The sequence below is a fragment of the Mustelus asterias genome, chromosome 23, assembly GCF_964213995.1.
Source record: "Mustelus asterias chromosome 23, sMusAst1.hap1.1, whole genome shotgun sequence".
Classification (NCBI taxonomy): Eukaryota; Metazoa; Chordata; class Chondrichthyes; order Carcharhiniformes; family Triakidae; genus Mustelus; species Mustelus asterias.
In genome coordinates, this window is record NC_135823.1 from 68701431 (window position 1) to 68719027 (window position 17597).

General features: G+C 41.6%; 1 protein-coding gene across 1 annotated transcript in view; it reads right to left on the bottom strand.

Moving 5' to 3' along the window:
• The window catches only part of snx29 (sorting nexin 29), a 591176-nt gene that overhangs the window by 483931 nt on the left and 89648 nt on the right, over positions 1-17597 (bottom strand). The window contains exons 8-10 of the mRNA XM_078240877.1: positions 13708-14137; positions 2084-2208; positions 89-182 (exon numbers count right to left, since the gene is read on the bottom strand). Coding sequence (XP_078097003.1) covers positions 89-182; positions 2084-2208; positions 13708-14137 — 649 coding nt within the window. The remainder of the gene's footprint in view (positions 1-88; positions 183-2083; positions 2209-13707; positions 14138-17597) is intronic.

Here is a 17597-nt window from a genome sequence, read left to right on the forward strand (position 1 = left end):
GAAATTATTAGAATTAACTTGAATATTTCTGGGGTAAAAAATTATCAATTAACAACATAATCAGTGACAAATGTCATTTAATCCACACCTGTAGCATTGCCCCGATCCTTTCTGGGCTAGTTCGACAGCCAGAGTGACATTTTCATGTTCATCACAGTACACCAGGTTATCAGAAGTGGCATCTGCAACACAATGTATTTTACATTATTTAGTTCCACAAGCTAATTTGGCAGACAGAAAATACAAATAGCTCAACATTTGACAGCTTTCAAAGGGATCATAGTCTTCAAAACAATATTATGTGCAATTAATTATATTTAACAGAACCACTGGAAACTTGGTGGTGATTTTGAGGAACGTAGCCTGAACCCTTTTGTTGATTAGTTATGATTGTTCACCACCTTTCAGAGTGGTTCCCTTATTCCAAATTTATCTACATAAATAAGCTTATTTTGTTAATTACTTATGATTCTACAAAGATCTTGTGCAATTATAACTGAAAACATTATCTGCGTTTTCTGTGGATAGAGGTTTGATTCCCAGCTGTAGTTCAGACAAAACTAGCTTAATTTCTGGTGCCAGAAACATGTTTGGACTTCTATCCATTCACCAGCCAAATGTTATTACAAGTGTTATTGGTATATGTTGTGGGGCCTCAAAATGATTTAAACCCACTGTCGCTAAACGTCTTTAGCACAATTTATTCAATTCTGTGAATATACTCCTTGTCCTGTTCTTGGGTAAAGTAACAATTTTGTTACAATTTTCACCCAAGAATGATTCAGGTTGATTGGGGTGGCACAGTGGTGAGAACTGCTGCCTCACAGCGCCAGGGATCCAGGTTCAAGTCCGGCCTCGGGTCACTGTCTATGTGGAGTTTGGACTTTCTCCCCATGTCTGCGTGGGTCTCCTCCGGGTGCTCCAGTTTCCTCCCACAGTCCAAAGATGTGCGGGTTAGGTTGACTGGCCATGCTAAATTGACCCTAGTGTCAGGTAAATAGCAGGGCAAATGTGTGGAGTTACGGGAATAGGACCTGGATGGGATGTGATGGGTACAGGCTTGATGGGCTGAATGGCCTCCTCTGTACTGTCGGGATTCTATGATAAGTCTCACTTCATAAAGATACATTATTGAATATGTTTATTAGCACACTGAATACAACAGAAAGTGTGAACATATTAGCCGATTGTTAACAAGCAAACATAGAGGTAACATTGTAATGTGAAGGAAACAGAAGGAATGAAAAGATAAAAGGGGGAATTTTCCTGTCCCGCCCGCCACGGGAATTATAAGGGATGGGGGTCGGACCATGCAAAGGTCTGTTTACCTAGGGTGGGATTTTACAGTCTTAGGGCAAGCACGGCCGGAAAATCCCGTCCAGAGTGCTACTTTCAGTTAATTGATGTAAATTTATCAGAAAGGTTTGTTTTCCTGAAAATCTTGGACTCTGCAAACTTGACAGTGTACCTAAGAACGTTATCAATTAGAAGACCATTTTATTTTTTATATATTAAAATATTTATGGTGTTTCATGTTTACTGAGCATCACACCTGAGCAAGAGGAGAAAAGGCTCACTGTAACTCGCCAATCAAGCATGCATGGCTTTAGTAAACTGATGATGTGGAGATGCCGGTGTTGGACTGGGGTGGGCACAGTAAGAAGTCTCACAACACCAGGTTAAAGTCCAACAGGTCTATTTGGTAGCACGAGCTTTCAGAGCGCTGCTCCTTCATCAGCTGAATCGCCTGATGAAGGGGCAGCGCTCCGAAAGCTCGTGCTACCAAATAAACCTGTTGGACTTTAACCTGGTGTTGCGAGACTACTTACTCAGTAAATTGAGTGTGTTGAAGCATTTCAGTTTAGTTGATAAGGTGGCAAAAATAGAGGATGAAAGAAAAATAGTGCGAAAAAAAATCGGAAAAGGGCAATAATTCTGGAAAAAGAGCAAACAAGGTATCGTAAAAAGAAAAACCAGGGAAGAGTTTGTTTTTAAATAGGATATCATACTTTAGTCCAGCACCAGAGGGAGCTACAGGTCAAGAAGGAATAAGCATCAATTCTTGAAGCTTTCATGTACCTACCAGACTGAGGGTAGGAACCAACTGCAGTGACTGGAAAAAGAATGTCAGAACTGTCATTGTCATTCAGAACTTGAAGGGTATTCCAGCTGGACATCTGAGTGATGGAAAGGCTCTGCACAAGAGATCTGAAAGATTTTAAAGTGTGATCATTAAAAATGTGATGACAACATAGGACACACAGAACAGAAACAGGCCATTCAGCCCATTCTAGTCATTATGCCCCACCCCATCTTTTCTCATCTAAATTTACCACATAACCATTTTCCGCCTCGTGTGCTGATCTGGTTTCCCCTCAAATGCATGGCTAAAAAACTAAAAATTCCACATAATTTTTCTGCATAGCAAAATTAGGTTCCTTTTGATTGTTAGTTGCTTCACAACATTTGATTTGATTTATTATTGTCACATGTACTGAGATACAGTGAAAAGTATTGTTTCTTGTGCGCTATACAGGCAAAACATACTGTTCATAGAGTACATTGGGGAAAAGGGAAAGGAGAGAGTGCAGAATGTAGTGTTACAGTCATAGCTAGGGTGTAGAGAAAGATCAACTTAATATATGGTAAGTCCATTCAAAAGTCTGATGGCAGCAGGGAAGAAGCTGTTCTTGAGTCGGTTGGTGCATGACCTCAGACTTTTGTATCTTTTTCCCGACGGGAGCAGGTGGAAGAGAGAATATCCGGGGTGCATGGGGTCCTTAATTGTGCTGACTGCTTTTCTGAGGCAGTGGGAACTGTAAGCAGAGTCTGTGGATGGGAGGCTGGTTTGCGTGATTTACTGGGCTACATTTACAACCCTTTGTAGCTTCTTGCGGTCTTGGTCAGAGAAGGAGCCATATCTAGCTGTGACACAACATTGTTCACAAACATAGGATCATAGGAACAGGAGTAGGCCATTCAGCCAGTTGAACCTGCTCCACCATGCGGTATGATCATGGCACTTCAATGCCTTTTACACTCACTCTCCCCATAAATCCTTTACATTATTGTTAATCAGATATCTATCAATCTTTACCTTAAACAGACTCTATGACTGAGCTTCCACAGCCTTTTGAGGTGGAGAATTCCAAAGATTCACAACCACCTGTGTAAAGAAATTTCTCCTCATCTCAGTTCTTGAAATTGTGTCCCGATTCTAGATTCCCCAACCAAGGGAAACATCTTACCTGCATCTACCCTGTCTATTCCATTTAGTATTTTGTAGCTTTCAATTAGATAACCTCTCATTCTTCAAAACTCCAGAGAATATAGGCCCATTTTGCCCAATGTCTGTTCATAGGACAGTCCCACCATCCACAGAACAAGTCTGGTGAACCTTCGTTGCAATCCCTTGATGGAAAAAATATCCTTTCAGAGGTAAGGGGACCAAAGCTGCACGTAGTATTCCAGGACACACAAACAGAAAATACTGGTAAATCTCAGCAGGTCTGACAGCACCTGTGGCGAGAGAAGAGAGCCAATGTTGTCTGGATGACCCTTCGTCAAAGTTCTGACGAATGGTCAGACTCAAACATTGGCTCTCTTCTCTCTCCAGAGATGCCATTAGACCTGTTGAGATTTTCCAACGTTTTCTGTTTTTGTTTCAGATTCCAGAATCCACAGTATTTTGCTTTTATCACAGTTCTCCAGGTATGGTCTAACCAAGCTCCTGTACAATTGGAGCAAGACCTCACTACTCACAAGCAAAATTAAAAACTGACTATCTTTCATCCTATAGCTGTCTCCCTGTTCATTTCTCTCTTTAACTCTTTCACATGTGCTCTTCATAGTAAGCAGTGGATAATACGCTTTAATTTTGAATCTGATCCTTAGATGTGCAAATTTCACAAGGATAATGAAAAGATTTACTAGGATGCTACCGGGACTTGATGGTTTGAGTTATAAGGAGAGGCTGGATAGACTGGGACTTTTTTCTCTGGAGCGTAGGAGGCTGAGGGGTGATCTTATAGAGGTCTATAAAACAATGAGGGCCACAGATCAGCTAGATAGCCAATATATTTTCCCAAAAGTAGGGGAGTCTAAAACTAGAGGGCATAGGTTTAAGTTGAGAGGGGAGAGATACAAAAGTATCCAGAGGGGCAATTTTTTCACACAAAGGGTGGTGAGTGTCTGGAACAATCTGCCAGAGGTAGTAGTAGAGACGGGTACAATGTTGTCTTTTAAAAAGCATTTAGATAGTTACATAGGTAAAATGGGTATAGACGGATATGGGCCAAATGCAGGCAATTGGGATTAGCTTAGGGGTTTAAAAAAAAGGGTGGCATGGACAAGTTGGGCCGAAGGGCCTGTTTCCATGCTGTAAACCTCTATGACTCTAACGCCAGAAGTGCAAGGTTATGCCCATCAGAAGAGGATAAACAAGTAGGAATTGTTTCTCTTGAAAATGAAAAATCTCTTTTTAAAATTACAGAAGATTTTAATGGAGTAGACACAGAGAGTGGAGAAGAGCAAATCTAGAGGTTACTCATATAAAATACTCAGCAAGGAACCAAGCAGGGAATTCACAAGAAACTTATTTAACCAGACAGTGGTTGTCTGCCTCTTGATTCGAGGTTGACATCTACGCAGGGTTGTGAGTTCTGCCATGTGGGTCTTCATTTGATTCATAGAATCCCTACAGTACAGAAGGAGGCCATTCGGCCCATCAAGTCTACACCGACGACAATCTCACTTAGGCACGGTCCTCGTAACCCCACATATTTACCCTGCTAATCCCTCTAACCTATGCATTCCAGGACAATATAGCATAGCCAATGCACCCAACCCTTTGGATTGAAGAGGATGATTCTCAATCCGCAGACCTCTGGGCATGAGGTCCCGAGAGGAAATGGGATTCGGAGTGCAGGATATGCTTCCTTTTTTTCCCTCCTCTGTCGCTGCTCTGCTGCATCGTTAAGGCACTGGCACTCAAAGCATGAATGACAAAAGTGTGAGACTTGCTACCACAGGGAGCGGTTGAGATGAATAGTACAGATGCATTTAAGGGAAAGTTAGATTAGAGAATAGACAGTTGTAAGAACATAGTTATAGAGGAGCAAAGATGGGAGGAGGCTCCAATTGTTATGAACTGGTTGGCTGAAATGCCATGTTTCTTTGCTGTACATTCACGTAATTCTACATAAAGCCCCTCTTTAACTAACATGTATAGATGTACATTAAAATTAGATGATCAAAATCAAAGATACTCTCCCAAGATTATACACTTAATCACATGCTAGGAATGTAGATTCACACTAATTGTACTGAAAAGCAAAAACAATAGCAGCTCCCATGAGGGTGGGGTTTCACAGCCTTGCTCATCCCGAAACTGTAAATCCCTCCCGTGGTGGGCAGGACAGTCAAATTCCGGCCTATGGCTTATTTGAAAATGCTCCAGTTAACAAACAAACTCTATAATGACTTTTTGAAACCTTGAGAATATGTTCACCCTGCGGAGGCCGGATGCTGAAATGCCTCTTCCCAAGCCTCTGCCTCAATTTCCCTGGCATTAATGCTGAGTCCCGGCTAATTGCATGAATTAAGGTTAAATGTTCACAGGAGGGAGGGGCACTCATTGGACTTCTGCACTGTTGACTATTTGTTTTTGTTTATTTGATTTCTACACGAATATAAAGATACATTTATTGAGACCGACACTGGATAGTCGTATTATTTTGCAATGTCTCACTGTGAATATAACTAACATTGCATAAAGATTTACATCTGGTCTCATCTTTCAATTGGCTGTAAGAAGTTTAAGAATCTCCTGTCATCTAAAGTTCAGATCACAATGATGGTTATAACATTGACGTTTTCACATGGAATGCAACAGAACTTGGAAATTCATAACCCACCTTCATTACAAAAAAATAAACCAAACTTGTAGAATTGTATCCATCAGCAACGTAATTGCCAGTCATTTATCGAATCTTGCGTACAAGACAAGTTACCATTGTTGGACTGTTCATCACAAGTAATTTACAAATTAGGTGTCAGTTTCAATTAAATGTGTCCAAATGTAAAATCCTGAAATCTTAGTCCTCAGTTCAAACACATCTGTTGCGTCTCTGTTCATATTTATCTATTTTGGAATATTTCTCACAAATCTATATAAATGAAGAACATGGCGGATTCCATGAGAAACCAAATCTATCACAGAGGAATGCTGTTTTACATTAATGATAAATCGCAACATGAAGCAATATTTGCTTTTGCTTCAAATGAAAAACATTAAGATACTTTAACGATAGCGATAATAACAGTTAAATTAACAGAAAAGCCAAAGACTGCCATGTGGGGTTATAAGTACATTTCATCTATTCTGTGCAACAAAACAATACTGTCGTAAATAGAACAAATTGTGAAAGTTATTTTTGTTCGTATTCACAATTATCAAGGAAAAATATCAGATAAACACAGATATATTTAAAAATTGCAGCAAAAACTACATCTGAGATAATTTATGGATGGCACATCCCAAATTTCAGCAATGTTAATTCTCTCTCAACAGACAGTTTATCACCAACAATCTGACATTTCAAATGTGTCTTAGCAAAAGAAAGGCCACAGACAAAATGTCATGGCTATTACTTTGAACGGTTACAATTCTGACAGCAAATACTTAGTATAGCTAAGGCTTTAAAATGTCACGTTTAATACATGTTCTTAAAGGTTAACTTTGTATTTTGAATATTCACAAAACTTTGAAGCTCAGTATCGTATACTCGTATTCAAGGGTGTTACAGCACACAGGATTTTAGCATGCTGTGCCATACAGCATGTCAGATATTGTTTTACCCCCTTGAGCAAAAGACATAGGGATATCAGAAGAAGAGTATGCCAGTCAACCCTTTCAGCCTGTTCATGATCCCCACACTTCCTAACCTTTTCCTTACTCATGTCAATAGGTTGCGCATAATCATAGAAACCCTACAGTGCAGAAGGAGGCCATTCGGCCCATCGAGTCTGCACCGACCACAATCCCACCCAGGCCCTACCCCCACATATTTTACCCGCTAATCCCTCTAACCTACACATCCCAGGACTTTAAGGGGCAATTTTTTAACCTGGCCAATCAACCTAACCCGCACATCTTTGGACTGTGGGAGGAAACCGGAGCACCCGGAGGAAACCCACGCAGACACGAGGAGAATGTGCAAACTCCACACAGACAGTGACCCGAGCCGGGAATCGAACCCATAATTCTATGCACTTCCATTTTTACTAACAACCACTTGTGTGGAACCTCAATGAATGCCTTCTGGCAGTCCGTCAAAATAAGTTTATTTATTAGTGTCACAAATAGGCTTACATTAACACTGCAATGAAGTTACTGTGAAAATCCCCTAGTCGCCACAATCCGGCGCCTGTTCGGGTACACTGAGGGAAAATTTGGCATGGCCAATGCACCTAACCAGCACATCTTTCAGACTGTGGGTGAAGACCGGAGCACCCAGAGGAAAAATTTGGCATGGCCAATGCACCTAACCGGCACATCTTTCAGACTGTGGGAGAAAACTGGAGCACCCAGAGGAAACCCACGCAGACACAGGGAGAACATGCAGACACCATACAGACAGTGACCCAAGCCAAGAATCGAACCTGGATCCTTCATGCTGTGAGGCAGCAGTGCTAACCACTGTGCCACCGTTCCACCCTATGTGTCGATGGACACATTCCTATCTACCATGCTAGTTATATTCTCAAAAAAATTTACTTGGTTCATTGAACATTAGGTACCCTTTACAAATTCACATGGAATCTCCCTGATTAGTTCATAGGTGCTGAAGTGCCCAGTCACTCTGTTCCACGAAACAGATTTGAGTAACTTCCTCACAGCAGATGTTAAGCAAATAGGTCTATACTTTTCTGGTTTCTCTCTCCCACCCTTCCTAAATAATGCATTGACACTGCAATTTTCCAATCCAAAGGGGCAATTCTTGAAACGCAGAAATGTTATGAAGCAGAATCATAGAATCTATGGCACGGAGACAGGCCCTTCGACCCAAACTGGTCCATTCCCCCGACCAAAATGCCCATCTAAGCTAACCCCATTTGCCTGCATTTGGCCCATTTCCTTCTAAACCTTTCCTATCCATGTGCCTGTCCAAATGCCTTTTAAATGTTGTCAACATCCCTGCCTCAACCACTTCCTCCGGCAGCTCATTCTATATTCGTACCACTGGCTGTGTAAAGAAAGTTGCTCCTCAGGTTCTCATTACTTCTTTCCCCTGCTAACTATGCCCTCTAGTTCTCGATTCCCCAACCCTGGGAAAATGACTGGGTGTATTCACCCATTCCACGCCTCTCATGAACTTATATAGCTCTATAAGATCACCCCTCAGTCTCCTACGTTCCAAAGAAAAAAGTCCCAGCCTGTCCAATCTCTCCCTGTAACTCAGTCCCTTGAATCCTCGCAACACCCTTGTAAATCTTTTCTGCACTCTCTCCAGTTTAATAACATCTTTTCTATAGCAAGGTGACCAAAACTGAACACAATACTCCAGGTGCGATCTCACCAATATCCTGTCCAACTGCAGCATAACTTCCCACTAGCCATTCAGTCCATTGTGTCTGCACTGGCTCTCCAAATGAGCCATTAGTGCTCATTTAAAGTTTTAAAGTTTATTTATTAGTCACAAGTAAGGCTTACATTAACACTACAATAAAGTTACTGTGAAATTTCCCTAGTCGCCACACTCTGGCGCCTGTTCGGGCTAATGCACCTAACCAGCACATCTTTCAAAATGATTTGGATAGGCTGAGCGAGTGGGCGAGGATCTGGCAGATGGAATATAACGTTAGCAAATGTGAGGTTATCCACTTTGGATGAAATAATAGTAAATTGGAATATTATTTAAATGGAGAAAAATTACATTGTGCGACTGTGCAGAGGGACCTGGGGGTCCTTGTGCACGAATCGCAAAAACTCAGTCTGCAGGTGCAGCAGGTGATCAAGAAGGCGAATGGAATGTTGGCCTTTATCGCGAGGGGGATAGAATATAAAAGCAGGGAGGTCTTGCTGCAACTGTACAAGGCACTGGTGAGGCCGCAACTGGAGTAGTGTGTGCAGTTTTGGTCCCCTTATTTGCGAAAGGATATATTGGCCTTGGAGGGAGTGCAGAGAAGGTTCACCAGGTTGATACCGGAGATGAGGGGTGTAGCTTATGAGGAGAGATTAAACAGATTGGGTCTGTACTCGTTGGAGTTTAGAAGGATGAGAGGTGATCTTATAGAGACATATAAGATAATGAAGGGGCTGGATACGGTAGAGGTGGAGAGATTCTTTCCACTTAGAAGGGAAACCAGAACTAGAGGGCACAGCCTCAAAATAAGGGGGGGCCGGTTCAGAACAGAGTTGAGGGGGAACTTCTTCTCTCAGAGGGTAGTGAATCTCTGGAATTCTCTGCCCATTGAAGTGGTGGAGGCTTCCTCGTTGAATATGTTTAAATCACGGGTAGATAGTTTTCTGATGAATATGTTTAAATCACGGGTAGATAGTTTTCTGATCGATAAGGGAATTAGGGGATATGGGGAGCAGGCGGGTAAGTGGAACTGATTCGCTTCAGATCAGCCATGATTTTGTTGAATGGTGGGGCAGGCTCGAAGGGCCAGATGGCCTACTCCTGCTCCTATTTCTTATATTCTTATGTTCTTAAACCCACGCAGACACGGGGCGAACGTGCAAACTCCACACAGAGACTGACTCAAGCCAGGAATCGAGCCCGGGTCTCTGGTGTGTGAAGCAACAGTGCTAATCACTGTGCTACCATGCCGCCCAATTAGTGCCTTTCTCTTGCCTGTTCCCTGTACCCCTGCACATTATTTCTATTTAACTAATCATCTAATGCCCTCACAAATGCCTCGATTGAACCAGCCTCCACCACATGCCAGGGCAGGTCACTCGAAACCCAAACTGCTCACTGTGTGAAAAAGGTTTTTCCTCACATTGCTTTTGCTTTTTCACAAATCACTTTAAATCAAAGTTATGGAAGATCAAGACTAAGGTATATGCAATTTCCTCACTTTTACTTTTAATAGGGCAAGAAAGGAGAGTAAGAGTAATTTGGCCAGTTTTGGGGAGAGACTGTAAATAGGCTTGACAGAGGTTGCTTGCCATTTCAAGGGGAAATGGTAAGTGGTGTCAAAGTATTAAGTCTTAATGAAAATTCTTCTGGTCTCAAATGCCAAACTTGTAGAATCAGAATCATAGAATCCTCCAGAAGGAGGCCATTCGGCCAATCCAGCCTGCACCAACAACGATCCCACCAAGGCCCTATCTCCGTAACCCTATGTATTTACCCTGTTAGTCCCCCGATACTAAGGGGCAAATGAGCATGGCCAATCCACCTAACCCGCACGTCTTTCGGATTCACATTCTTCGTGTTTTTCCAAATAAAAATAAAACAAATAACTATAATTGTTAATGTAAATAAGTCATTTGGACTGTGTTGAATTTGGACTGCATTTAAATTGTTTTGTAATTTGATTGACCTATTTTCTCTCTTTGGATTTGTTTTCCTCATTAGGGCTTAGAAAATATTCCAAAACATTCTGTATAAAACCTGCTCGGAGACAGTGATATTGTATTAACAAATTCTTAATATTTCCTGAGATTTTGATTTCTTTTTCAGCCTCATTTTAGAGTATATATATCTCTGTTTGAAGTTCCTTTCTTTTGAGTTAATTCACTGAAAATAAAAATGGTGATGTACATGTGCAGAAAGAACAGTCTCTGTGAAAACGCACACTGCAATTACTGACATACTACAAATCTCATGTGTTCTTTAGTAATTTCATAATCTGCATTTATATATCACCTTTAATGTAGAAAGAGTCCCAAGGATCTTCACAGAACTCTCATCAGGTAAAAATGGATGCCAAGCCAGAGAAAATCATTTGAGAAGTAGTGACCAAAGGGGTCAAAGATATTGGTTTAGAGGAGTTTTTTTCAAAGACAGGAGAGGAATGGGGAACACAGAGGCTTAGGGAGGGAATTCTAGACTGTAGGGACTAGGCTGCTGAAAGCGCATCTGCCAATACAAAGAGCAAAACAGCATAGGAAGAGGCCCTTCGGCCCACCAAGCCTGCACCGATTCCTAATCCTTATTTAGACCCACGACTTAATACCTATACGTGGTTTCTATCCCTCTGTTCGCCTCCAGTTCATGTGTCTACCAAGATATGTCTTGAACGTTGCTAACATGCCTGCTTCCACCACCTCCACTGGCAGCGTGTTCCAGGTACCCACCACCCTCTTAAAAACTTTCCCCATCTCACCTTGAATCCGTGTCCTCTTGTAGTTGACCTTTCCACTCTGGGGAAAAAGTCTCTTACTATCCATCCCATCTGTCTCTCATAATTTTGTAGACCTCGATCAGGTCTCCCCTCAGCCTCCATCTGTCCAGTGAAAACAATCTAAGTTTATTCAACCTCTCCTCATACCTAAAACCCTCCAAACCAGGCAACATCCTAGTGAACCTTCTTTTCACCCTCTCCAAAGCATCCAAGTCCTTCTGGTAGTGTGGCAAGCAGAACTGCACACAATATTCCAAATGTGGCCCAACTAAAAAGTTTTATACAGCTGTAACATAATTTGCCAACTTTTGAATGTGATGCCCTAGCCAATGAGGGCAAGCGTGCTGTATAGCATCTTGACCACCTTATCCACCTGTGTTGCCACTTTCAGGGATCTGTGGACTTGTACGCCCCGGTCCCTCTGCACGTTAATGTTCGTAGGGGTTCTGCCTTTTACTGTATAATCGCACCTGAATTTGATGTTCCAAAATGCAACACCTCGCATTTGTCCAGATCAAACTCCATCTGCCATTTCTCTGCCCAAGTCTGCAATCTATCTACATCCTGCTGTATCCTTTGACAATCCTCGTCGAATACCTTCACCAGAGGACCATTCTTGTCCTTATCCATAAGTATCTAAAAACTTACGTAATTATGGTCACTATTCCCAAAATGCTCCCCCATTGAAACTTGGATCACCTGGCCAAGTTCATTCCCCAATATCAAGTCCAGTATGGCCCCCTCCCTCATTGGACTATCCACATACTGTTTCAAAAAACCCTCCTGGACACACCTAACAAATTGCTCTCTATCCAAACCCCTGGCACTAAGGGAGTCCCAGTCAATATGAGGGAAGTTAAAATCACCCACCACAACAACTCTGTTATTTTCACATCTTTTCAGAATCTGACCACATATCTGTTTGTCCATCTCCCGCTGGCAGCTGGGCGGTCTGCAGTACAATCCCAGCATTGTGATTGCACCCTTCCTGTTCCTCAGCACTACCCATAATGCCTCGCTGCAAGATCCCTCCAAAGTGTTCTCTCTCAACACAGCTGTGATATGCTCCCTAACTAGTAATGGTGGGACTCAAGGGGCGGGATTTTATGGCCTCACTCGAGCGAGACCAGAAATTCCCGTCCAAGGTCAACGGACATTTCCGTTGTCCGCCCCTCGCCTGCTCCAATTCCGTGGCGGGCAGGGCAGTGGAATTCCGGTGAAGGTGTCCAAATGCTCCATCCTTTCAAAAGTAATTCTGAAACCCAACAGCCCATCACAGTATTGCCAGACCGTGACCCTCTTTCCAGTATTCCCAGGGCACCTCAAATGCGAATAAATCTGCGTCCCACATAAACCTGCTGGTACACCACGAGCAAAAGCAAAGAAGATCTGCTCGTGGTCAACATAATTAAGACATTGGTAAAAATGACTTATTAAAAATACTAAACTCTAAGATTTGAATGAAGGGGGTAAAGATTCAAGAGCTTTGTCAAAGGGGATAATCAGCTGTAAAAACGAACAAAACTAGCTCTGTGGGTTTCACGGGCAAAAACAAATGAAAACTATATACCGTATTGTTAATCTACAAACATGGACAAAACATCACCTCACCACTATTTAGCCACCAACTATTCTTCCATATATGAACAGTATGTCCTTTTTTTTATTATTTCGTGGGGTGCAAGCAGCACTTCCAACATCAGCATTTGTTGTCCACCCCTAATTGCTCTTGAACTGAGTGACTTGCGAGGCCAATTCAGAGGACAATTATGAGTCAATCACTTTGCTGTTTTTTTGAGACCAGGCCAGGTAAGGGTGGCAGATTTCCTTCCCAAAAAGGACATCAGTGAACCAGATGGGTTTTTCCAACAATCAATGATTGTTTCATGGTCACTACCAATGATTAGTTTTCAGATTTAATTAACTGAATTTAAACTCCACTGGCTGCCATGGTAGGATTCAAACCCATGTCCACAGAGCATTAGCCTGGGCCAGTGGATTACTCGTTCAGTAACAACACCACTAACACCACCATCACCCCAGTCTGTTGCACTTACGTCCATGCTTTTAGGTATTATTCTGCTTTACAGAAGCTGTTTACAAGTTTAAAAGTTTTTGAGGAAAGGTACAAAATATTTGTCTTCAAGAAGCTTTGCCTTATCAAGTACATTCACAGTTACAGTTGAGAAAGTGATTGGCAACCTGAACGAAGGCCTGCAACAGTACTACGCAAAAACAGCACAGGAAAAACCAGCTATGATCAATTATTCTCTTTACAAAAGAAAAGCAGTGTCATTTTTAACTTTAGAAATAACTGGCAAAAGAGGCATTTCAATTTTAAACACTCACTGCTCAGAAACATGCCTGTCCTCCGCATTCTCTTTACTTTGTGAGATCTTTTGATATATGTGCTCTCCTTCCACATCTTCATCATCGTCGTCATCATCGTCGTCAATACTTTTCATGTCTAGCTTCCTGTGATTAGCATCGCCATTGAGGCAAACGTCCACAGTCTTCAAGATACTGCTATTTAATTCTTTTCCATTGGAATCTGGTTTTCCGTTCAAATCTGAACTAAAAGAGGCTAATGTCACGGAAGAATCAATGGATGCCGAAACAGTTGAAAATCTTTCTGAATTTTCCTCAGAACTTTCTCTTGTTAAGTCTGAACTTTTCACTTGCTCAGCACTGCCTTGTTCCTCCTCCTCATTGTCACCATCAAACGAGATGATATTTGGCACCATTTTCTTCTTCCTTTTTTCTCTTTTATTTTTTCCATCTATCAATGAAAAGAGCCAAAATTAATTGACATGTTTTACTGTTCCAAGTAAGAAATACTGGATATGCGACAGTCATCCATTTTGGTAGGAGTAACAGCAAAATGGATTCTTTAAATGGTAAAACATTGCAGCATGCTGCTGTGCAGAGGGACCTGGGCGCCCTTGTGCATGAATCACAAAAAGCTGGTTTGCCGGTGCAGTAGGTAATTAAGAAGGCAAATGGAATTTTGTCCTTCATTCCGAGAGGAATGGAGTTTAAAAACAGCGAGGTTATGGTGCAGCTGTATAAGGTGCTGGTGAGGCCACACCTGGAGTACTGTGTCCAGTTTTGGTCTCCTTCCTTGAGAAAGGATATACTGACACTGGAGAGGGTGCAGAGGAGATTCACTCTTCTGGAGTTGAGAGGTTTGGCTTATGAGGCATGACTGAGTAAACTGGGGCGATACTCATTGGAATTCAGAAGAATGAGGGGAGATCTGATAGAAACATATAAGGTTATGAAGGGAATAGATAAGATAGAAGCAGGGAAGTTGTTTCCATTAGCAGGTGAAAATAGAACTAGGGGACATGGCCTCAAAATAAAGGAGAGCAGATTTAGGACTGAGTTGAGGAGGAACTTCTTCACACAAAAGGTTGTAAATCTGTGGAATTCCCTGCCCAGTGAAGCAGTTGAGGCTACCTCATTGAATGTTTTTAAGGCAAGGATAGATAAATTTTTGAACAGTAAAGGAATTAAGGGTTACGGTGAGCAGGCGGGTAAGTGGAGCTGAGTCCACGAAAAGATCAGCCACGATCTTATTGAATGGCGGAGTAGGCTCGTGGGGCCAGATGGCCTTCTCCTGCACCTAGTTCTGTTCTTATGTACCACTAAAAGACATGCTGTGATTAATTAGTTGATCACTGACAGTATTTTTTTTACTCCACTGAATATCTCAGGAATTCTTCCCATTAAAAATTGATAAAAATTTTGCAAGTGTAAACATTTTACTGCAACATAGATACATTAACATAGAATACTTGCAAGCACACTAACCATGCTCAGATGAATTCAAATAAACTGATAAAATGAGATAAATAATTGAAACTGTGCATCAGCTGAAGTAAAAATCCAGAAATAAAATTGCGGCACCAATTTCTAACCTCGGCACTAACCAGAGCTGGTGTACTAAATAACAAATCTCTTTTGATAAGTTATTTAAACATCACATTTAAAATTCTAATTGGAAGGAGTAGTTCTGTTGCCTGCAGCTGCCAAAGAATCAAAAGTAGTAAAAAAAATGATTGCACAAAATCCAGGCTTCAAAGAGAAATAATAATGGAAGTTCTGACCATTATTTCCTAATCTACTCTCTGGCTACAGGTGTGGTCCTGGTGCACTGAAAGCGTTGCTGTACCATTATTTAGATCGAGGAATGGGATAGACAGTCAACCTATCCTTGATGATAGGTAAATTATTAGAAAAGGTTCTGACAGTATAAATCATCATCTGGAAAGGCACAAATTAATCAATGATAGTCAGTATTGATTTGTTACGGCAAGGTCATGTCTGACTAATTTAGGAGGAGTTTTTGAGGGCAGTTTTTGATAGATCATTGAGTGTAGCAATTTAATGTAGGCGACATGGATTTGAGCAAGGCTTTAACAAGGTCCCACGTGGCAACTAGCCACACCATGAAAGATTTATGGGAGCCAAGGGAATATGACAAGTTGTGTTAATGGTTGGTGAATTGTGTTATTGAGATACTTGGGTGACGGACATTGTTTGACTAAGGGCTGAGAAAATATATCAAGTGCAATTTTGTCCCAAAGCAAGCCCCCCGCCCCCCCAACCCCCCGCCCCACTGAGCCATTTGTCACTTGTTCTTCAGTTCTGCTTTCACTGAGCTCTAATCTCTGCTCTCCTAGTAACATGTTCTACTATCTTACCTTTGTGCCAATATCAGCAACTTCTATATTCCTTAACATTGCCATTAACATTTTCTTTGTCTTGTGCCCTAAATATCTTTATGCACTCTCTCCTAGCTCAAAGCTATCACTGGCCATGTACTTTGCTTCACCCGCTCCACCCCCTCTTATACACAGTCTAAAATCCATCACATTTCTTCCTCTCGTTAGCTCTGAAGAGTCCTGTGGACTTGCAAGGTTAATTCTGTTTCTGTCTCTACATATTCTACAGACCTACTGAGTCCAGCATTCCTGTTATTATTATAACAGAGAATTTGCAAGGACATAGTTAGTTAGTAGTTAGGAGACAGAGATCAGGAGTGCTGCATCGTATGAATAAACTTACAATCAGGGAAATCTGTAAATGTCTTGTTCTCCATCATCTGGCTTGGACCCAGTTGACAAGTTAGACCCAAAATTGGCTCAGTGCAAGAAGCAAAGGTGATCAATGAACAGGACTAGAAGGTGTGACTAGATGGCTGTCAATGGGGTTCTGCAGAGCTCAGAACTGGATCCCTTGCTGCTTGTGATTTATATTAATAATTTAGACTAAAATGTAAAGGGCATAATTAAGAAGTTTGCAATTGATATGAAAGTAGAGTGTGTGGTTGATAGGGGAAAACATCAACGGACTGGTCAAATAAGTTGCAAATGGAATTCAATCTGCAGAAGTGCGAGTTAATGCAATTTGGGAGACAGGCAAGGCAAGGAACACACAATAAATGGTAGAATACTGATTAGTGTGAAGGAACAGCTTTAGAGTGCATATCCATAGGTTCCTGAAGGTAGCAGGGCAGATAGATGAGGTGGATAAGAAAGCATATGGGATACTTTCCACTTCTGGCTGAGGCACGGGTTATAAGAGCAGATATGCATAAAACACCAGCTCGATCACAGATAGAGTACTATGTACAGTTCTGGTCACTACATTAAAGGAAGGATGTGATCGCACTAAGTGAGAGTGTGGGTACAGAGGAGCTTCACAAAAATACTGCCAGGAATGGAGAATTTTAGCCTTGAGGCAAGATTAGATAGGTTGGTATGGTTTTCTTCGGAACCAAGAAGGCGGAGGGGAGATTTAATTGAAGGGTATAAAATTACTTGGAGTCCAAATAGTGGCTAGGAAGTCTATTTCCCTTAGCAGAGAGGTCAATAACCAGGGGACATAGATTTAAAATAATTGCCAAAAGGGTTGGAAGGGAACTCGAGGGTAATTATTTTCATCTAGCAGATAATGCTCACTACTTAAGGAGGAAATAGAGGCAGAAACCCTCATTGCCTTTAAAAACTCCCACAAGAGCGCTTCAGACCAACAGCTTGAAGGTCAAGACACGATGGGCTGAATTGCCTCCTTCTGTGCCATTAATATTTCTATGTTAACGTATCACTTCACAAAACTTGCTTCAGATGAAGAAAGCATGTCCTTCCCTCTTCAAAACCTCTAATTCCCAGTTATGTTTAAGATGCAAGTTTTTTGGAACCTTGCTTGTTCCACAAATGTTTTTTTTTAAAGAG